Raw genomic sequence first — 22,456 nt, 5'->3', positions numbered from 1 at the left:
CTCTGAGGGACTAAGCTCCTCTGCCACCGGCTCTTTGCACATGCTGTTCCCACTGCTTGGAATGCTTTGCCCTTTGCCCTTATCTCATCTTCATTGACCGTCCTGACTCGGTCACATGCCCCGGCACCATACCCCTCAGCTTCCTGTGGCTGGGATTTTAGCTTCGTGGCTGTGATCACTTCACTCCTGTCTGTCTCCTCACCATCAGTACTCAGCAGTACCCTGTGGGTCTCCTTCCCTCACCGTGGTTTTCCTGGTGCCTGGATGGGGGCACCCCACAGTGTGTGCTTGGTGAGCAGCGCCAAGGGGTCCAGAAGAGCGTGGAGTGAGGAGAGGCGTGGAGAATTCCGACGATGCTGGAAAATAAGGCCGGAGACTGGATTTCCAGACAAATGCATTCAGTGCTCGGTTTTAATCAGACCCTAAAATTCAATATATAAATAGCTAGCTCATGGCCTTAAAAGGAAAAAGTATTTCTTTGGGGCAAGTGATTGGGCCTGGCTTGCACTCCCTTGGCAATCACGGGGGCCAGAGCTGTCTTCTGACTTCATAAAGCCATCACGCTGACTTCGAACCACACTCGGCCATTCCAGAACACCTTTCTGCCTGTGTTCACAAGTCCTCTTGGTGGGGAGTGGGGGGCCCAGAGGTAGGAGACTAGGCTTGGCTGCGTATTGAAGGTTTAGGAGATGGCACTGGGTGAGGCACGTGCCTGGGCTCACTCAGCTGGGACAGAGGAGGACGCAGGGTTCAGTCTGGCTGTGCAGAGTCCACAGTTCTCAGCACAAAAATACAAGACAACACAGGGACAGAGGGGGAGAGGGAGGGGGAGCCTCGGCGAGGGCATCAGAGGATCGGAAGAGAGCCCCTCCCAGGAGGTGGATGTGAGCCGAGATCCAGATGACAGGGCGGAGACGGCCATACAGACCTCGGTGCATGCAGCGTCTCGGCCACATGGGGCTGGTCCTCTAGCCTGCCCCAGTACTCTGGGCATCCCTGCAGGGCTGCAGCGGACTCACTGTCACCCCAAGCAAGCCCTGACAGGCTGCATCTCTGCCTGGTCCCAGCGGTGAAGAGAAGGGTCTGGGCTTTGGAATCAGGCAAACAAGGCCTGGTTGTGAATCAAGCCTAGCTGCTCACCGGCACATAGGCCCAGACAAGTCACTTAGCCGGCATCGGATCACGTCTTCCTCCTGGGCGTCACCACCCTCTCCTGTGGAGTGCTGTAAGCTTAGGCTCTCAAGGTGCCTCAGAGGCTGCCTGGGAGGGTCAGCACTCCAAAAGCAGGGATCGGGACTTTGTTGGCCTGGTGGTTGGGATGCCACACTTTCAATGCAGGAGACGTGAGTTCGGTCCCTGGTCAAGGAACTGAGATCCCATGGCCAAAACACACACACACACAAATCATCCTATATTCACTCTAACCCTAATAATGGGTCACACCTGGCGAGTGTTTATTATTTGCCAGATACTAAGCCCTGGATGATGAATCTCCCCAGCCTCAGTGGACCCTGTTATTCTTCTATCTTACAGATAAGGAAAGGTAAGGGTTAAATGACTTGCCCACCACTCAAGTCACTGGCAGAACCTGAATAATGACATCGCTGCATACTCAAGGCTCAGTGTTGAAACTGGAGCCAAACCTTCTGCAGAGGTGGGGCAAGCCATGTGCCTGGACCTGCCACACCACAGCTCGGCCGAGCCAGTGCAGCCTTTGGGGCCACCCATACTGAATGACCCATTAGGAAGATTCCCCCATTGTCATGTTCTAGGGAGTCATGGGTGGGGGAAAGGCATCAGTGCTGGGCTTGGCAAACTCCATCCTCACCTAGCAAGCCCCCTTTCCAAGCTATGGGATCAGGCTGTCTAGGGACCCTTACTTCCTCGAGCCTCAGAATCTTCCCCTTCCAAATGGGCGTGTTTTCATCATCCTGGCTTTCCAAGATGGTCGCCAGGTTAGTCAAAATGTGATAGAAGCCCTGGGCACAGTACTTGGTAGCTCAGCTTCAAATGAAATCAGAAGGTGTGTTAGGTTCCTGTTGCTGCTGCAACAAGATGCCACAAACTTAGCAACAGAGAAAGAGACGTAGTTCTTATCTTACTTTTCCATGGGTCGGAAGTCTAGCCTGAATCTCCTCAGGCTAAACTCATGCGTTCGCAGGGCTGTGTTGCTTGCTGGTGGCTTCACTCATTCGGTGTTAGCAGAATTCAGCTCCCTGCGTTTGTAGCAGAGACATCTCTGTTACCTTGCTGACTGTCATCTAGGAGATTCCCTAGCTCCCAGGGGACTCACTCTGGTCCTTGCAGAGGCCCCACCCCACCCCACCCTACTCCCGCCTCATCTCAGAAGCAGCAACAAGGCAGTGAAGTCTTCTTCAAACTCTCACTCTCTGGCCTGACTCTCATCTGGGAAAGATTCCCTCCTCTTTTAAGGACTCAAGTGATTAGACTGGGTGCACCTGGATGATCCAGGATAATCTCCCATCTCAAGGGCCATAACCTTAATCACATCTGCAAAGTGTCTTTTGCCCTGTAAGATAACAGATTCAGGGATTCTGGGGTTAGGTCGCAGACATCTTCGGGAGCTGTGATCCTGCCTATCACGCCCAGGAGGTAACGGAGATCAAATTAAAAAACACGTCAGTATCCATCCAGTGCAAACACCTCCTTTTATAGGGAGGAAAACTGAGGCCCTGGGAGCTTCCTAAGTGCCTACCCAAGACCATACAGGTCTGCAGGTCCTTGGCAGAGCTGGTTTCCCACCCCCTGGCTGGTGTCACAGCCTCTGTCCATGACATCACTCCGCGCGGCTTTCTCATGGAAAAACTTTCAACTTTCCGAAGCCCTTTCTACCAGCCGTGTTTGCCTGTGATCCTTTCGCCCTCCTGCAGAGCGGGCACAGAGTGGCTGGTCTCCAGAACTGGCATGAGCAAGTGCTCACCTACTTCTCTCTCTAGGGGTGGAGAGGATCAGAAAGAGACAGGACAAGAGACCCCCCAGCGAGGCCCATGCCTGGGGAAAGGAAGAGAGAGGGAGAGGGCACTTCCCTCCCCAGGCCAAGCCCTCTGCCTGCATCAACCTCTTTCATCCTCCCAAGCGTTCTGCAGGGGGAGGCCTTGCCCGCCTAGACTCTCAGCTATAAGATTGGTTTGGCTGCCTATGAGAGCAAGAAAAGAACAGATAGCCGCTGCCACAGTAAGGCTGTTTAACAATCAACCGTAAAAGCAAGAAGCACTTATCTAGCTCGTGAGTCTCCTGGCTGGATGGGTCTCGGCGGGGAGCTTTCATATATTTGTGCTCCAGCTACTCCGGGTCTCTCAGCAGCTCTTTGGATTTCGTCAGGGCTCTATTGCATGTTTGGGGTGGAGCGCTGTGAGCTAGTCAAGAATGGCCCTGGCAGGGACCGCTGTGGCAACAAGTCTGCTCCACGTGTCTCGGCCTCTAACAGGTCAGCCTGGGTCTGTTCTCACGGGAGGGCTTTTTCAAGCCTCTGCTTATTTCATATTTACTTAAATTCCACTGGCCAGAGCAAGTCACACAGCCAAGCCCAAAGCCATAGCCAGAGGGGGATTATGCAAATTCTAGGACAAAGGTTGTAGATACAGTGAGGCAATTAATACAACCAGTCTACATAGTAACTTAGACTAAACGGAGATTTATTTTTCTAATGTGTAAAGGATGTCAGAAAATAGGAGTTAGGGCAACTGGATGGGATCATTAGAGATTCAGACTCCTCAGCACACAGTTTCTCATCCTTATAACCCAAAATGGTTGCAAGAGCTCCAGCTATCACATCCATATGCCAGGCAGCAAGATGGAAGAAGAAAAGTGACAAGGGTAGGGCCCCTTCATTTTAAAGAGACTCCCTAGAAGTCCCACACTTTAGCTTATCGCTCATTGGCAAGCACATTGTTACATGGCCACTTCTAGCTGCCGAAAAGCTTGAGAAAGTGTAATCTTTTATTAAGGAAGAATGTGCCCAGCAAAGAACCAGGATTCTGTTAATTTGAGAAAGGAAGAATGGATATTTGGTAGGCAGTGGATACTGTCTGCCACAACCCATTTTACAGGTGAGATACCGGGGCTCAGAGAAAGGGGTTGCTGGCCTGAAGTAAGAGTGTCACCTAAGCTTAAGAGATGGGACCTGAACCCTGGATGTCACTCCTTCTCCCATCTTCCACCATCGCCACTACCATTCATGATCCTTTGCTAAGCTCTCAGCTACTCACTGTGCTGTTTGAGAGTCTGAGCGGCCCAGACAGTGACACCTGGCTGATGTCCCCTGATCCTTTACTCTGGGCCACGTCCTGTGCTAAACGCTTTAGATACAGGTCTTCATTTAACCTTGCCAGCATCCTTGCCACTGTCCCCACAGAAGGCTGAGTTAGGTCCCCTGATTCAAGGGCCAGGCTCTTCCCGCCTTGCTAGCCCAGATGCTGGGATGGGACTGGTTCCCGCTGAGTGGCCTCAGATGAGACCAGGGTGCCTGAGCAGCCCACTAAGGGGCGGACTGTTGGATGTTTCCACAACACGAAGCCCAGGGCTGGACCTCAGCCTGCTCAGATCACACTTGTGGAGAGGGCCAGACAACCAGGAGAAAAAAACAACCTGGGTTTCCAAGTCAGGCAGACCTGGGTCCTGATCCCAGCCCCACTGCTTGGGAGCTGAGGCACACTGGGCAGGAGACATAGATCTGAGTCTCTCTTTCCTCATCTGTAAAATGGACTGTCTGATCGTGTCGCCCCAGGTGGATACAGCTAAATCGACAGTGAGTCAAGGGAAGAGAGAATGAGCAGATGAACTGCCAGCTGCCGCCCCAGACAGGAGGTTTTTCTCAGGTTTAAGAAAAAGAATAATAGTATCTCCTGGACCAACTTTTTTTCCCCTCCAAACTATGTTCCTCAGATTACTGGTTCCGAAACACAATAGCTATTATGTGGAAAAGGCTTCCTGGGCGGTGCTAGTCGTAAAGAACCCACCTGCCAATGCAGGAGACTAAGAGATGCAGATTTGATTCCTGGGTCGGGAAGATCCCCTGGAGGAGGGCATGGCAACCCGCTCCAGTGTTCTTGCCTGGAGAATCCTACGGATGGAGGAGCCAGCAGGAGACAGTCCATAGGGTCGCAAAGAGTTGGACACAACTGAGCCTCACACAAGCCATATTGCCTTCTCCTGGATGCTGCCTGAGGCCATGTACCCCAAGGTCAGTGGATTCACCCAGGTTGCTGAAGGGCCAAAAAATGAGAGCCAGCCTCCCATCCTTCCTCCTCTCCTCTTCCTTTCTTCCTGTACCAAGTATCGCCCGAGCGCCTGCTCTGAGCTACATACTGTTCCATGCACTAGGGATAGAATGAATAAGAGCCACAAGGCCCCCGTCTGCAGAGAAGACGGTGTTCGCGCTATAAAGAAAAGAGCGTGTGGCCTGGTGGGTGACTGAGGCCGGGCTGATGGTCAGACAGGGCCGCTCTGAGAAGGTGATGGTTTAGCTGAGACCTGAATGACGGGGAGGCGCTGGTCATGGAAGAACTGGGGGAGGAGGTTTCCGGGCAGAAACACTGTGAGGCCAAGGCCCTGAGGCAAGAATGACCTCAGTGTGATCAGGGACAGAGAGGCAGCCAGTGTGGGTGGCGCTTGGGAGCCTGTGGGTTTTATTCCCGGTGGAATCCACGGACGGCGTGTGAAGATGTCAGGGAGGCGTGGGGTCTGAGAGTCTGGGGTTTGGGGTGGTGTCTCTGACTCCCCCAGGGCCAGCGACTCTTTCCCCGCCCCTCTAAGCTCATGGGGTCTTCTGGTGAAAGGGCAAAGGCCGAGTGGGGGTCTCCTTCCTTAGAGCTCAGCACTGAATGAGACCCAAACCCAGTAGCCAGACCCACAGGCCTCCTGACCTCCTGCCTGTCAAAGGACGCTAGTCCCAGAAGACCCCAAAAACCCCCTCCTCCTATTCCTTCATGCCCTGGGGGAGAAAGAGGCTCGCAGAAGGAAAGGCTCCTTCTCCAGGTTTCGGCTGAAGAAGAGACTGGAAGCTTCCCCCAGGGCTCGCTGGGGGCAGCGGGGCCCCTGACCACCTGCTCCCACTGAGCAAGGCCCTGCCTGGCTGGCCTCCCCCGTCCCCTCTCGACCCCCACAAGCCTCTTTTTGTGCTTGTTCCCTGGGGCTCCATCTTCTTGCAGGGGTCACGGGGCGCCCCTGACCCCATCCCCCTGCCGGTGCGCCCGGCTGGTAATTGAAAATACCAGAATTCCCTAAAGAGCGACTCACAGGGCAACCTGACACCTCAGGGTGGGCGGCGGGCAGCCAGGAGGGACGAGGAATCGTCCAGCTGTTCCCTTTTCTCCGCCGTTAATCCCCCCGGATTCCAGGAGAAAGGCCAGCCCTCGCTGGCCGGCCTTGATCGTCTTCCTGGCGAATGCCTCCTCCCTGCCACACCCAGGGTGACTGGGCTTATGGGATCAGAGCCCGGGTTCGCTGCCTGTAACCCAAGACTACCAGCTAAGCCCACCAAACCCAGACCGCCCTGGCCGTGGGCGACCTGCCTCCACCAACAGCTGAGCGCCCAGAGCCAGGGCGGCCGGATGGGCAGTGGGCCACGCTGTCCTCAGAGGCCCGCTGAGACCCCCTGGCCTCCAGACCACTGTGGTCAGCCTGCCTCGGCCGCAGCCAGCGGAAAGGACAGGAGATGTTGGACATGAGTGGGCCTGGGTTCACATCCCAGCTCCACGGCTTGGTAACTTTGGGCCAGTGTACCTCATACCTCAGTGCCTCCACTTCCTCATCTGTGAAAGGGGATAGCCCAGCCTCTTCGGGTTGCTGTGAGTGTTGAACGAGTTAGTTGATGTAAAGCACTTGCCGAAGTGCCTGGCGTCGAGTGGATAAGGAAGTGTCCGGTGTTAGCTGGGGGCCTGCCTTTTTGTGTGTGTTGCCATCCCTGCTGCAGTCCTCCCATGGCTTCCCAGTGCCTTCGGGATAAAGTCGCTCCTAAGTCTGGAGATCTGGCCCCCACCTGCCTCTGCAGCCCCGTGCCTCCGCCTGTCCTGAAACTATTTGTCCCACTGCGTCCGGACTCTCTGAGCCTGCAGGCCCCAGAAGACTCTGGCCTGGGCAAATGAGAGGGCAGTCTTGGGCACAAGTCTCTAGGCACAGCTCAGCTCCTCACTACCTGTGTGATCTTGAAGTCATCATGCCTCTCTGAGCCTGTGTGTGTGTGCGTGTGTGCACGCACACTCAGTCATGTGTGACTCTTTGCAACCCCAGGTTGTAGCCTGCCAGGGTCCTCTGTCCGTGGGATTCTCCAGGCAAGAATTCTGGAGTGGGTTGCCATTTCCTTCTCCAGGGAATCTTCCCAAGCCAGGGATCGAACCCACGTCTCTTGCCTCAGTTTCCTCTTCTGCAAATTGCGGCTATTAACCCTCATCCCACACTGTTATTGAGAGGCTCAAACAAAACGCAGGTCAGCTGCTCAGTGGCCAGTGCCCAGTGACACCCCCCAAACACTCACAGCGCTGACCATGTGCTGGGGACCACACTAAGCACCGGAAGTGTTTTCACTCATTCCTCCTCATAACAGCCCCCAAACATGCAACCATTAGGCTCACTTTGCAGGTGAGGAAACCCAGACACTGAGAGCTCTGACCACACCCCCCCCTCCCCAGGGGTCTATCAATTTCCTTGTTAATTTCCGGTGAGCATTACTTGGAATCAGGCTGATCTCATGGTAACCAGAGGCACGCTGGTGAAGAGCCTGAAGGCTAGTTCAAGGGCTAGTCCTCCACTGCCTGGCTGCATAAGCCTTGAGCAGGTCACCAAAGACCTCCAAGCCTCAGTTTCTCCATCTGTAAACTAGGGATGTTAATAGCTCCCAGTTCATAGGGCAGTTGTGAGGATTCTGTTATGCTTGTGTCTGGTTCTTTGGAGGAGGGGGAGTTGTTTGCTTTGTCATGTGGGATCTTAGTTCCCCAACCAGGGATTGAATCCATGCCCCTTGGGAGCACAGAGTCCTGACCACTGGGCCAGCAGGGAAGACTTTGCTGCTGCTGCTGCTGCTGCTGCTGCTGCCGCTGCTGCTGCTGCTGCTGCTAAGTCGCTTCCGTCGTGTCCGACTCTGTGCGACCCCGTAGACGGCAGCCCACCAGGCCGCCCCGTCCCTGGGATTCTCCAGGCAAGAACACTGGAGTGGGTTGCCATTTCCTTCTCCAGTGCATGAAAGTGAAAAATGAAAGTGAAGTCGTTCAGTTGTGTCTGACTCTTGGCGACCCCATGGACTGCAGCCCACCAGATTCCTCCATCCATGGGATTTCCCAGGCCTGTGTTAATAGGTGTTGAGTGCCTGGAATAGGGCGTGGCACAGAATGAGCGCTCAGAAAGAGTTAGGTCAGCAGCTTTATCCTTGTTATGGTTATACACATGCACACAGCCCTGAAAACCCTTCAGGTGACTTCATGGAGCATGACTGTATGTTGCTTTGTCTGGCCGCTTACTATCTATCCAGCTTCAGGCAAGTCACTTTACTGTGATTCTCAGTTTTCCCATCTGCTAAATGGGCTGAAGGAGATCTGCTTCACAGGCAGCTGTGAGGATTAATGGGTTTGTGAATGTCAAGGGCTTAACACAGTGCCCAGCTTAGCAGGTGCTTAAAAAACACTGGTTAGTGAGGAAGGAACAAGGAAGACAGAGTCTCTTTGTTTGACTAAGGAGGAAACTGTAGGGAGTTCAGTTCAGTCGCTCAGTTGTGTCCGACCCTTTGTGACCCCACGGACTGCAGCACGCCAGGCCTCCCTGTCCACCACCAACTCCCGGAGCTTGCTCAAACTCACATCCATTGTATTGTAATGCCATCCAACCATCGCATCCTCTGTCGTCCCCTTCTCCTCCTGCCTCCAATCTTTCCGAGCATCAGGGTCTTTTCCAATGAGTCAGCTCTTTGCATCAGGTGGCCAAAGTATTGGAGTTTCAGCTTCAGCATCAGTCCTTCCAATGAATATTCAAGACTGATTTCCTTTAGGATTGACAGGTTGGATCTCCTTGCAGGGAGCCAGGTCTCTAACCTTCCCAAGAGGCCTGCTGCCCCCTGGCGGGACAAGAAGCTGAGTTGAGGGACGGATGGCCCTCCCTTGGGGGTCGGGCAGATGCAGAAAGATCAGTGGACTACAGGGACACCTGGACCAGGGTCCAAGTCCTGTGGGCGGTGCCGCCCCTTCTAGGATGTCTCGGGCCCATTTTTCACAGCTCTTTGAGGTGCTGGAGGGAAGCCTGGACCTGCTCGGGCCCACGCTGGCCCCTCCTGGGCTGATGGAACTCCAGGACCAGGGTCAACCAGGAAGGACAGGCAGGGAGCCTTTGAGTGCAAGCTCCTAGGGATCTTCCAGCTGTGCCCACGGTGCAGAGAAGGAACCAGATCCAGAGAGGGGGGCCACCTGCCCAAGATTGCCCCAGCCTGGTTGGAACCAGGCTGATCTCACGGTAACCAGAGCTGTGCTGGTGAGGAGTCTGAGCCACCAGTTTCAAGAGTCAGCCCTCCACTGCCTGGCTGCATGAGCCACGCATGAGCAGATCACTGAATAGCTCCAAGCCTGTTTCTCCACCTATAAACTGGGGATGTTAATAGCCTGTAGCTCATAGGGCAGTCAGTGAGCAGCAGGCCAGAGAGCAGGCCCTGAATCTTCTGACCAAGAGACTGTTCCCTCCCCCCGGGGGACGAAGGGGCGGAGACAGAGCAGGAAACAGGTGGTGCTCATCCTCCAGGAGCCCCTCCCCCTCCCTGGTCTACGCTCCTGTCGGTGTGGCCAGAGCCCCTGCAAAGCAGGGTTTGGGTGGGAGAAGAGTCAGCCTCAGCCTCCTGTAGGAATTGCCAAGATGGTGGAGACAGGGCATCCGCTTGTCGTGGACCCACCCAGGAGCCAGGAGAGACTACAGGAGGTGCTCCCCCACCCCTGGTGAGTCCTCAGCCCCTCCTGGAACCATGAAAACCTCAGGCCCAGAGAGCCGAAGGGGCTCCCCACTCCAGCGACGCCATAGGGATGAACCAGGCCAGGACTCCTGGATGAACCCTGCTCTGGGAGCAGCAGGCCTGGGTTCAGACCCCAGCTCCCCCACGGACGGGCTGTGTGACCTCAGGAAGCCTTGTGCGGCTCTGAGCTTCGGGAGCTGCACCTGTTGGTGGGGCTAATACAGCCCCCTCGCCGACAGTCAGCTCAGGACACATGCACATGAAGGGTCCGGGGCCACGGCCAACACAATGTAAGCACTTCGTGCAGGTTCATCCCATTTAAGAAGAAAGCAACAAGCATGGCGGGGGTCGGGGGGCATGCTCTGTGAAAGAAGGAATCAAGGAAAGGGCTACAAGCTTGACTTCACTGTGACCCCGGGGGAGCTGACAACCCTCTCCAGACCTCAGTTTCCACGTCGGTAAAATGAGGGAATGGGACTAAATTATTTCTGAGGGTCCTTCTAGCGCCAGACACAACCTCCTGTGACTTCTTGTCCCCTTGATCTAAGTTCCCTCCATGAGGGCACAAGCAGCGCTGCAGGGAGGGATTGGTGAAGTTCCCGTAACATGCAATTAACATGTTAACGTGCATGGTCCAGCGACATTGTAGTACAGTCACATGTGGGCGCTTAGCACCTCTCCCTAGTGCCATTCTCATCACCCCAGAAGAAGACCCCGTACCCAGCACTCCCCATGCCCCCTCACCAACCCTTGGCAACCACAATCTACTCACTGCCTCTGTCACCTTACCTATTCCATACAATTGGCACTCGCCCTTAGCACAGATTTGAGGTTTATCTTCATCATAGCATATGACAGTGCTTCATTCTTTTATGCCTAAGTAATATTCTGTTATATGTGAAGGCCACAATTTGTTTATTCAGTCATCTGTTGATAGACACTCATCTGTTGATGAACTGAGCACAGCACACCTCTTGGCTGTTGTGAATAATACTGCTGTAAACATTCATATACAAATATTTGCTTGAATAGCTGCTTTCAGTTCTTTGGGGTATGTGATTAAGAGTGGAATAGCTGGATCATAGGGTAATTCTATGTTTAACTTTTTAAGGAACCACCAAACTTTTCCAAAGTAGCTATGAATTGATTGATTGGTTGGTTTTAACTTTTTCTTTTATTTTGAAAATTAATTAATTTATTTTAATTGGAGGCTAATTACTTTACAATACTGTGGTGGTTTTTGCCATACATTGACATGAATGAGTTTATTTTCATATGTTTATTTTTGGCCGTGAGTTTTATTCCTTGCTATATCCTGCCACATAGGAGGCACTCGGTGCAAATTTGCTGAAGGAATGAGTGAATCTCCCACCTTCTCTGCTTCCCTGTTCCGGAGCCCCGTCGCCACGTCTAGGGACTCCATAGACTGTAAGCTTCGAGAGAGAATGAATGACATGTAGTCCAGCCCGCTCGGAGCCAGATCAGAGAAGGGGCCCAGCGCCTGTCTTGACCTGACGTGGCTGAGCATCGGCAGGTGTGGCTGGAGTTGCCGGTGTCTGTAGCCTAGAGGTGCCCCGTGAGAGCAGCACCTGTGACCCTGTACTGTTATCTCCTGCAGGTTGGCTGTGTGACTTAGGCCGGATGCCTTCCCCTCTCTGGTCCCACAGCTGTCTATTGTCTGGGCACCTTTGAGGTTGGGGCAGAAGCTGCACCTTCTCATGCCTGCCCCGACCCCTGACCTCTGACCTCTCTTTCAGCTCCTTCGGCCGTGTCCATCATGCACCAGGTGAGCCGCACCGTGGACAGCATCACCCTCTCGTGGTCCCAGCCCGACCAGCCCAACGGCGTCATCCTGGATTATGAGCTGCAGTACTATGAGAAGGTACCTGTGTTCCTGGGTGCTGCCCCCGCCCCCCACCTCACGCAGGGACCCGCTCCCCCAGGCTGGCCTCTGGGCTTCTACCATCCAGCCAGATGAGGCAGGCCGGTGCAGCAGAAAGAGCCCTGGCCTCAGCTCCACTCTTCCCCGGCTGTGAGGCCTCAGGCAGGCGCCTTGACTTCTCCGAGTCTTGCTTTCCTGGTCTTGGGCATCTGGGCACAATCAGTAAAATGCAGTGGTCATGGCCCTTTCCCCACTGAGACCCCTTTCATCTGGACCCTGACGGGCCTGATGTTCTGAAAATTGGTTTTCCCAAAAGCCGCATTTCTGAAGTTCCAATTAGTTGTGTGTCCTTTCTGAAGCAGAGGTTTGAAACTGCTCAAGAGAGCTTCCATACAAGGGGAGAGAACGGAGCCTCCTCCCCACGTGGCTCTGATTCCAGCTAAAACACCTGTTTGCATTTGCCTGAGTGCCCTTTGGATGGGGACAGGGATCTCTCTTTGAGCTTTTAAATCAGACCCCCATGACTCCCTCAGAGCCCCAGGGTTGGAAGCCACTGGTGTCGAAGAAAGAGCTCTGGACAAGGAATGAGGAACTGTAGGTTCAAACCCCAGCCCCATCCCTAACCAGCTGTGTGTGACCTTGAGCAGGCATCTTTCTCTGAGCCTCAGTTCCCTCTCGTGTCAAATACGAATGAGACCAGCTTTCTTGGGTGGGGGGTGGGGGTCGCTGTGCAGGTGAAGGAGAGAATGGTCTGGCCCTCAGCAGAGACGAGTACTGAGTATGCTTCCCCTTCCTCCCTTTCCTGCCCTGCCTGCCTCTCGGTGAGCAAGGGCTATGTGACGTAAGACCCGGTGAGCTCAGCACATCCGAATGTGGAGGCTGCCCAGTACAGAGGCGGGGGAGAGCGCAGCCGAACATCAGAGGCCCAGGGAACTCCTGACTGATAGCTTCCTTACCTGCTCCCTGAGGCCGTCCCAGGGAGCCACAGAGACCACCCCTGAGAGAGCGGTCACTGGGCTCTCATTCAGACTAAGGTGTAAATGACTGTAGGAAGTACATTAGTTAAAAGTAAGCCCACTGGGAAACAGAAAAGGATGGAAGGGCTTTCCCTGACTGAGAGGAAGAGAGATGGAGGCAGTTCCAGCCAGCTGAGCTGGAGCCCCGCCTACTGAGGCCCTGCCCAGCCCTTCCACTCTGTTAACTCCTGGCTCAGCTGAACTCTGGTGTGTCTCAGAGGTTCAGCAAACATCTGTCCAACCTCACCCAGCTGGCTTGTTTCCTTGCTCATCCCCTCCTCTCAGCACTGCATTCCAAGAGACCAGGGACCACAACTGTCCCATTCAGCACGTTCTCCCAGGGCCCTGGGGCTGCCTCCAAGGAGACACATGATAAACGTTGGGCAAGTGAACAAGTGAGTGAATTCCTTCCTGCAGTCTTGGTGGAGTGTGGAGTCCTTGCCTTGTCTCTGCCATGTCCCCCGCCTGGCACACAGTAGGCACTCCAGGTGTTGTTGGATGGCCCGAGCCCAGATGATGGGAGGCAATCAGCTTCTCCCTCGCTGGACCATCGCGAGGCTTGAAGGAGCTGGGCACCCAGCTCCCAGGGTGGCTGGACCAACTGCTCTCAGGCCCAGGAAGCCCCTGGCTTTGCAGAAGCCAGCCTTCCCACCCCCTCTGGCAGGGATAGCTTAGCAGCCCAGAATTTTAAAAAAAAAAAAAAAAACTAATTAAGAAGCTTTATGATTAAATGAAACTGAAAGTGTTTGTCCCCAAAGACGGGAGCGGAAATGAGAAATCCCAGTGCAGGTCCTGCCTACGACCCATTTCCTACCGAGACGGGAGGGGCTGGGGAGCCTGACAGAGGTATGAACCCGAGGCAGCTCTGCCCTACTTTCTGCTGCTGCCCAGGCATCCCCAGGCCCCTGCCAGGGGTGGCAGGACCAGCAGGCCCTGCAGCCACCGCAGTTATCACCTGCTCACCTTCCCTGCGCACTCACTATGTGCTGAGCATAGCATGTCTGGTAACCCCATTCCTTCTTGCGGCAGTGTGATTCATCCCATTAGACAGGGGGGAAAACTGAGGCAAGGAGAAGCTGTGTGACATGTCCAAGAGCACTCAGCTGCTAAGTGGCGGAGCAAGGATTTGACACTCTGCTCTTACTCCTCACCTGGCCCTCCTGCCTCCCAGTTTTCTCCCAGAGATGTTCTAGGATGACTGTTAAGAGGTGGATAGGACCAGACTCTGATGGAGAATTCTAGGCACAAGTGATGAGAGCAGGGCAGCCCTGAGGTACAGCTGTTAGCTGCTCCTCCCAGGGCCTGGGTGCAGAAAGAGGCAGCTTGGCTCTGCCAATGGGGAGACAGATGTCCGTTCACTCAGCATTCACTGTCATCAGCTTTGGACTGGGCCCTGACCTGGATGCTGAGTTCACTCAGAGTAACCACGCTTGCCTGGAGACCTGAGGACTTCACAGTTCAGTTGAGCTCAGTCGTTCAGTCGTGTCCGACTCTTTGTGACCCCATGGACCGCAGCACACCAGGCCTCCCTGTCCATCACCAACTCCTGGAGTTTACCCAAACTCATGCCCATTGAGTCAGTGATGCCATCCAACCATCTCATCCTCTGTCATCCCCTTCTCCTCTTGCCTTCAATCTTTCCCAGCATCAGGGTCTTTTCCAGTGAGTCAGTTCTTCGTGTCAGGTGGCCAAAGTATTGGAGTTTCAGCTTCAGCATCAGTCCTTCCAATGAATACCCAGCACTGATCTCCTTTAGAATGGACTGGTTGGATCTCCTTGCAGTCCAAAGGACTCTCAAGAGTCTTCTTCAACACCACAGTTCAAAAGCATCAGTTCTTCAGTGCTCAGCTTTCTTTATAGTCCAACTCTCACATCCATACATGACTACTGGAAAAACCATAGCATTGACTAGACAGACCTTTGTTGGCAAAATAATGTCTCTGCTTTTCAATATGCTACCTAGGTTGGTCATAACTTTCCTTCCAAGTGTCTTTTAATTTCATGGCTGCAGTCACCATCTGCAGTGATTTTGGAGCCCCAAAAAATAAAGTCAGCCGCTGTTTCCACTGTTTCCCCATCTATTTGCCATGAAATGATGGGACTGGATGCCATGATCTTAGTTTTCTGAATATTGAGTTTTAAGACAACTTTTTCACTCTCCTCTCTCGCTTTCATCAAGAGGCTCTTTAGTTCTTCACTTTCTGCCATAAGGGTGGTGTCATCTGCATATCTGCGGTTATTGATATTTCTCCTGGCAATCCTGATTCTAGCTTGTGCTTCTTCCAGCCCAGCATTTCTCATGATGTACTCTGCATAGAAGTTAAATAAGCAGGGTGACAATATACAGCCTTGACGTACTCCTTTTCCTACTTGGAACCAGTCCAAGTTGTTCCATGTCCAGTTCTAACTGAGTTGTGGATGTGACTGGAGATGGAAGACTTCACAGCCCAGGGGAAAAGACAGGTTCAGACACAGCTATTAGACAAGATGTGATACAAGCCATAGAAAAGCCAGCAAAGTTTTCGGGGGGACACCAAGGAAATACTCATAATTCTGGCATGGATGAGAGGAAGTCTTCATTTAAGTGACAGTTGAGCAGAACCTTGAAAGATGTTAGGAGTTCAGACAGAGAAGTGATGAGGGTGGGATTTTTCTGGGCAGCAAGAACAGCCTGTGCAAAGGCCCCAGGGCAGGAATGTGCTAGCAGCACTCAGCGAACAAAGAAGAGAGTGGAAGAGCCAGGGCCACAAGGGAGAGAGCAGTAGGGGAGGAGCTTGGGGAGGGAGGCGGGTCGGGTTGTGGTGGGTCTTCCAGGCCTTTAGGGTCTGGATTCAATTTGATAGAGTCTGATAGGAAGCCCTCAGGAGATTCGGGAATGATGTGATCTGTTTCATATTGCTTTAAAGACTCCTAAAACTTGCCACGTGCAGAATAGACTGCAAGGGGGTCCCAGGGACACAGGCAGACCCAACACGGGGCTCTCATGGGATGCCAAGTGGGAGATGAGCATGGAGGGCTGGCAGCAGAGATGTGAGGAGCTGACCGATTCAACCAGTATTTCGGACCTCAGAGGACCAGGGAGGCGTGAAGGAGGACTCCTGGTGGACGGTGGAGCCTTTTCCTCGGGACAGATGCAGGCCTTGTGATTTGCAGGTATAGGTTCAGTACTTCTGTGCGCTTAGTCGCTCAGTCGTGTCTGACCCTTTACGATTCCATGGACTGTAGCCCACCAGGCTCCTCTGTCCATGGGATTCTCCAGGCAAGAACACTGGAGCAGGTTGCCATTTCCTCCTCCAGGGATCTTCCCAACCCAGGGGTTGAACCCGCATCTCTTGCGTCTCCTGCGTTGGCAGGAGAATTCTTTGCCAGGGGTAGGGAGGTGTAGTCAAGAACAGACAAGTGTGCAGGCAAATGTGCAGAGGACACACGGAAGTGAAAGGTTAGGATCCAAGAGAATGGCAAGGTTTAAGGAGAGGAAAAAAAGTTGTAGCTGAACGTCTCAGAAGAGACACCAGCAGAGGAGTAGGAGGAGACTCAAGAGTGGTTTCTGCCCCTGGGCCCTCAGGCAGGGCTGTGACATCCCCGCACCACCTCTGCCTTCCCGAATCAGCCCCACTCGGGAGGCGCGCCAGGCTGCTGGCGGGAGTGGGGGGATTATTTCTAGGTAAGCCGGCTCTCACCAGCTCTTCAGAGTCCTGCTGGTGCCTGCCATCGATTTCTTTAATGAGGGCTCCAGATCCTCCCAGGTAGGGGAGTCCAAACCGAGCCCTGCAGTCCCGTGTGGGCCCCACCCCCCAGCCCTCCCCCTCCTCCCCGCCTTCTTCAGAAAGGGCTCTTTTGGATCGGGTTCTGGCTTGGCCTTTCCCCGGCTCCGCGGGGATTTCCCAGCCTGCCCGGAGCCCGGAGCTGACAACCGCTTCGCAGGAAGGCTTCTGGATGCCGCTGACGAATGGCGAATGGCGTTAGCCAGACCGGGGCAGGCCGCTCCCATTGGCTCCGGCGTCCCAGGGGAGGTGGCCTCCTTTGGCAGCTGCCCCAGAGCACACAGGTTCACACTCCCCTCGGCTCCCCGCAAGGGCTCAAGACAAGTCATTTGTGAGGCGGATGGGCCCGCGTAGGCCACATCAATTTATGTGTTTATTCAACAGAAACTTCTACTTGGCAGAAGTGGAAGGGAAGGATATTCCAGAGAGAGGCAGCAAAGGTGGGGGCAGGAGGGGGTGAACTATGAAAGGCCAGGCTGCACTCAGGTTGTTGCCGAGTGTACGTGGAGCAGTAGCGACACGGAGATGCCTGTTCACTCACTCGCTTTTGCATGCATGCATTCATTTAATGAACATTGGTGAAGGCTTATTCTATCACGTGTTGATGATAACCACGATGGCGGTAGCCTCCGTTTACTCTTTTGTGTGTTAGCGGTTGTTGTTCAGTTGCCAAGTTGTGGCCAACTCTTTCCGACCCCGTGGACTACAGCATGCCAGGCTTCTCTGTCCCAAGTTCATGGCCGTTGAATCAGTGATGTCATCCAACCGTCTCATCCTCTGTCACCCTCTTCTCCTCCTGCCCTCAATCTTTCCCAGCAATCAGGGTCTTTTCCAATGAGTCGGTTCTTTGCATCAGGTGGGCAAAGTATTGGAACTTCAGCTTCAGCATCAGTCCTTCCAATGAGTATTCGGGGTTGATTTCCTTTAAGATTGACTGTTTTGATCTCCTTTCTGTCCAAGTGACTCTTAAGGATCTTCTCCAGCACCACAGTTAGAAAGCATCAATTCTTCGGCACTCTGCATTCTTTATGATCTAACTCTTGCATCCGTACATGACTACCGGAAAGACCATAGGCTTGTCTATGCCAAAAGCTTTGCCCAGTTTTTCCTATTAAACTTCCACAGCCACTCTGTATAGTATGTAGTGGTGTGATTCCACTTTAGAGATGAGAACACTGAGACTGAGAGGGCTTAGTAAACGTACCCGTGCCTCATTGGTGCACTGTGTAAGGCCTTAAACTAAGCGCTAGTGAATTTCATACTAAATTTCTTCCCATAATCCATCATTGCTTAATCTTTATTCAGATAATGGAACTTCAAAGAGAGAGAAAAGAGAGTGGGGAGAGGGAAGGAAATTGATGGCTCTAGACAGTATCTCCAGTGTGCCAAGCACTGCCTGATCAAATTTTATCTTCACAACAACCCTGAAAAATTGGCATTTATTGCTCCATTTTCTGGAATAGAAAACAGGGGCTCAGAGAAGTGAAGGGCTTTCCCCGAGATTATAATGCAGAGCAGTGGAAGAACTGGCATCTGAAATGACCTCCAGTCCCCTGCATGGCTCACACAGTAAAGAATCTGTCTGCAATGCAGGAGACCCAGGATGGATCCCTAGATCGGGAAGATCCTCTGGAGGGGGAAATGGCAACCCACTCCAGTATTCTTGCCTGGGCAATTCCAGGGGCAGAGAAGCCTGGCGGGCCACAGTCCATGGAGTCGCAAAGAGTCGGACACAAATGAGCAACTAACAAACATGCCAATCCCCTGCTCAGCCCTGTGTCTGGTTTTAGAGAAGGGATCCACTCAGGTTAGTGCCTCAGCTTCCCAAGGCAGCTATGCCTCTAGCAGTTCCCTTCCATCTACCTCATATAATCAAAAACTTCTAGCCTCTCTTAAGTGGGGGACCCACCTAGTATGCAGAATCCAAGCCCCTTTTTCAAGCCTGAGCCCATCCCATGTTGGACAGCGGCACCTATTGGCCAAATCTGGTACTGCTCCCTAGATTTCACAAATGAATAGTCTTAACAGTTTAATTAATATTCATTCATTCATTCATTATGTCAGTAGTTAGTGAGCAGGTACTGTGTGCCCAGCCTGAGGGTCCCAGAGATAAGCCAGACACGCTTTCTGCCCCAGAGATCCCACAGGCTGTGGAGAAGACACGTTTATATCAGAACGATGGGTAGGAGAGGAGACAAAGGACCTGCAGTCTCTGACTGGAACATTTGGGAGGGCTCCCAGGCTTCCTGGATAGCTCAGTTGGTAAAGAATCCACCTGCAATGCAGGAGACCCCGGTTCAATTCCTGTGTCGGAAAGATCCCCTGGAGAAGAAATAGGCTACCCACTCCAGTATTCTTGGGCTTCCCTTATGGCTCAGCTGGTAAAGAATCTGCCCACAGTGCGGGAGACCTGGGTTCGATCCCTGGGTTGGGACGATCCTCTGGAGAAGGGAAAGGCTACCCACTCCAGTATTCTGGCCTGGAGAATTCCGTGGACACAGTCCATGGGGTCGCAAAGAGTCAGACACAACTGAGCGACTTTCTCTTCCACTTTCCCCAGCCAAGGTAGTAACTGTGCTGAGTCTTGAATGATAAGTAAGAGAACTGCCGGACAAATGAGGAAAGCATACGTTCAGATGGGCAACAGCACTTGCAAAGGCTCAGAGTGTCCAGGGAAGGTCAGACTGGCCAATAAAACACAGGACACCAGGTTACATTTGAATTTTCTTTTAACGTTTTAGCATAATACCTCAAAGACTGCACAGGACATGCTTTACTAAAAATTAGCCATTGTTTAGCTGAAATCCAGATTTAGCTGAGCATTATTCTATTTTGTTTTGTTTTTCTAAATCTGGCAACCCCAGCAGGGAAAGGGGAAGCAGCTCCATATGTCTGGAGCCTGGAGGACCCTGGGGATGTGGCAGGAGAGACCAGGAAAAGCCGGGTCATGGAAAATCTAGAACTGGGGAAGGACTCTGCATGCAGGCCCCTGTGCCTGGTCCAGGGGAGCAAAATACAGCCCCTTCCCTCTGGAGCTTACTGTCAAGGGAGAGACATAAGCCCAGGGCTTATGGGCCCAGGGCAACGGAACACGGCAGGAACCCCCTCCTATGGTACCAATAGCAAGTGTTCCAGGGCTCAGAGCAGGAGAGACACATCTGGCTGGGAAATCAAGGAGGCTTCCTGGAGGAGGGGGCAGGCAATCTGGCAAGGCTAAACAGACTTCCTACCTGCTGCTGCCCCCACATCCCAAGCTTTTTCGTACCTCCTTGCCTTTGTACCTACTGCTCCTTTCCGGGACCACCCTCCCCCTTCTTTGCCTGGGTGACTTGTATTTATTAAGGTTCCATTTCAGTTCCCCCCACTCGTCAAGACGCTTTCCATGGCTTCATCTGCTATCCCCGACCCAGGCCAGGTCACATGCCCTTGGGCTCATTGTGCTTACCCCACCCGTGTAAGCCTTTCATACATATCAATTCATTTCTTTCTCTAAACAGTCCTTTGAGGTAGCTATTATTATTATCCTCCCCATAATACAGATGAAGTAAAGGAGGCAGGGAGAAGTTAAGAACCTTGCCCAAGATCACAAAAGTCATAGAGTCAGGATTTGAACCCAGAAAGTCTGGCTCCAGTTTGTTGTTTTAACCTCTATATGATAGTAACACTGTAACTACAGTGTAGTTATATAATTACATAATAGGATAGTAGTTACAATTATTATCTATAATAACATTGCCCACACTGAATTTGTTGCGTGAGAGTTTCCAAGGGCTCTGTGTACCCAGACATATACATGGCTGACATGTACACTCAGGCGCACATTTTTCTACATAAAGGTTCCTAGCTTTTCATTAGTTTCTCAAAGAGGCTCATGATCCTCCAAGTGTTAAGACCTCCACACCATTTGCTTTACTAAACTGAGCTCCCCAAGGAGGCCAGGGCTTGTGCTTTACCCACTGGGGGCCCCTGGTACCCAACTCAGGGTCTAGTACAAAGAGGGTATGTGGGGAGGGTTTTCTGGCTAGCTGACAGACACCTGAATAAGCACCATGGAGGCTGGTAAACATCTGCCTCAGCTCAAGCACTCCTATGCGCCAGCCAGATCTCTGTCTAGTCCCAGACTCCTCGGGTCACCCTGGGCAGTGCTCAGATCAGAATTGGCATTCTGCATCTCTCAAAAGAGGGAACATCAGGTCCTAGGTATCCAAAGGCATGCGTATGTGAGGTGGTTCCATGCAGGAACCTGGTTTTAACTCCTAAGGCAGCCACCATCTGATATATGTGACCCTGAGCATCATTTCCCCTTTCTGGCTCTTAATTCTTGCCTTATTCAAACATGCTGAGGCTGAATGGGGGTCCTTCCACTTAATCCATTGAGGCATGGGGCAAAGAGGGGGAAGCAGAAGTGAATAAGGTGGAGCCTCTCCCTGCTGTCTCTAAGAACTCACAGCCTCATCTTCAGGGTCTGCACACAGTGGCCAGTCAGTCTGTGTGTATCAGTCAGCTATTGTTGAGATGATGCTGCAGAACAGTTCCAGCAATCTAGCGGCTTACGAGAAGTGGCTGTTTTTCCTGCTCATGGGTTTTTGTCTTTGGGTCAACTGAGGTGGTGCTGTTTCAGCCTAGGAGTTAGGTCAAGGACTTCTTCACATGTTTCCCCTTCTGGAACCAGCAGTTACCCAAGTTAAGCCTCACCATGACAGATGGCAGAAGCCCAGGAGACTGAGTCAAATCAACAAGTGCCTGTAAAGCCCCTACTTGCATTACGTCCTCTAGCGTATTCCAGCAGCCAAACCAAGTCACAGGAACAAACTCACCATCTGTGAGGCAAAGAAATACCTTCTGCCTTCTTTTGTGGGAAGTGTTGCAAATCATATGCCGAAGATGTAGGCATGTCATTCTGTTATAGGGAAGCAGCGAAGACTTTGGAACCACAGAATTTGTCCAGTAGCCAGACCTGCCCCCAAGTGGCAGGAGGAGGTAAGTGGACTCGGGCACAGCCTCACTAACTGTTTTCTCTGTTCCTCGGCAGGAGCTGAGTGAGTACAACGCCACAGCCATAAAAAGCCCCACCAACACGGTCACTGTGCAGGGCCTCAAAGCCGGCGCCATCTATGTCTTCCAGGTGCGGGCACGCACCGTGGCAGGCTACGGGCGCTACAGTGGCAAGATGTATTTCCAGACCATGACCGAAGGTGAGTGGGGGCCAGAGCGCAGGAGGAGGGCCTTGACTCTACAGACAGAACAAGGGCCGCCGTGTCTACAAAGTGCCTTTGTGCAAATTAGCAAGGGCTCCTTCCCCCCTTCTAGATGTCATTCTCCCTCCATCCTGGGTGAGAACGCTCGTGCACTATACCAACTGCACAGCCGCATATGCAGGCACTGTTTCTGTGGCCCAGAAAGGATATGGACTCCTCCGTTACCATCATATCCTATCCCAGGACCCTTGGGAGCCCAGCCTCAACTTGCAAAACTACTCTGAACAAGCCACTTCCATTCCCTGGTCCAGGTTCTTCTCATCTATAAAAATCAAAGTGTTATATTCCATCTGAGGGAGCAAACGTATCTTATCCATACATCACACCAATGACATGCAGTCAGATTGAGACGCATTCTGAAGCGACATCTGAACTCAACAGGGAGAAGTGCTGGGATGGATTAATAATGTCTTTCCCTGAGCAAGAGAATGGGAAGTTGCAGCCCATGTGCTCTGTGTCTCCGAGTCTGGGACCACATGGTCTCTAAGCACCTTCCTGCTCCAATAATCTTTGAGAAGCTGCATAGTTAAAGAATGTAGGCTCTAATGCCTGACAGATGGGCTGATTGAGCTCTACCTGTGTGGTCCTGAGTA

At 52.7% G+C, this 22,456-nt stretch overlaps 1 protein-coding gene across 1 annotated transcript in view; it reads left to right on the top strand.

Annotated features, from left to right (window-relative positions):
- The window catches only part of EPHB2 (EPH receptor B2), a 137,154-nt gene that overhangs the window by 89,813 nt on the left and 24,885 nt on the right, over positions 1 to 22,456 (top strand). The window contains exons 5-6 of the mRNA XM_068969069.1: positions 11,701 to 11,825; positions 21,638 to 21,800. Of these exons, the coding sequence (XP_068825170.1) occupies positions 11,701 to 11,825; positions 21,638 to 21,800 (288 nt within the window). The remainder of the gene's footprint in view (positions 1 to 11,700; positions 11,826 to 21,637; positions 21,801 to 22,456) is intronic.

This window comes from Capricornis sumatraensis, chromosome 3 (genome assembly GCF_032405125.1).
Source record: "Capricornis sumatraensis isolate serow.1 chromosome 3, serow.2, whole genome shotgun sequence".
Taxonomy (NCBI): domain Eukaryota; kingdom Metazoa; phylum Chordata; class Mammalia; order Artiodactyla; family Bovidae; genus Capricornis; species Capricornis sumatraensis.
The sequence above is the reverse complement of the archived record's forward strand: the minus strand, read 5'-3'. Positions and strand labels throughout refer to the sequence as shown.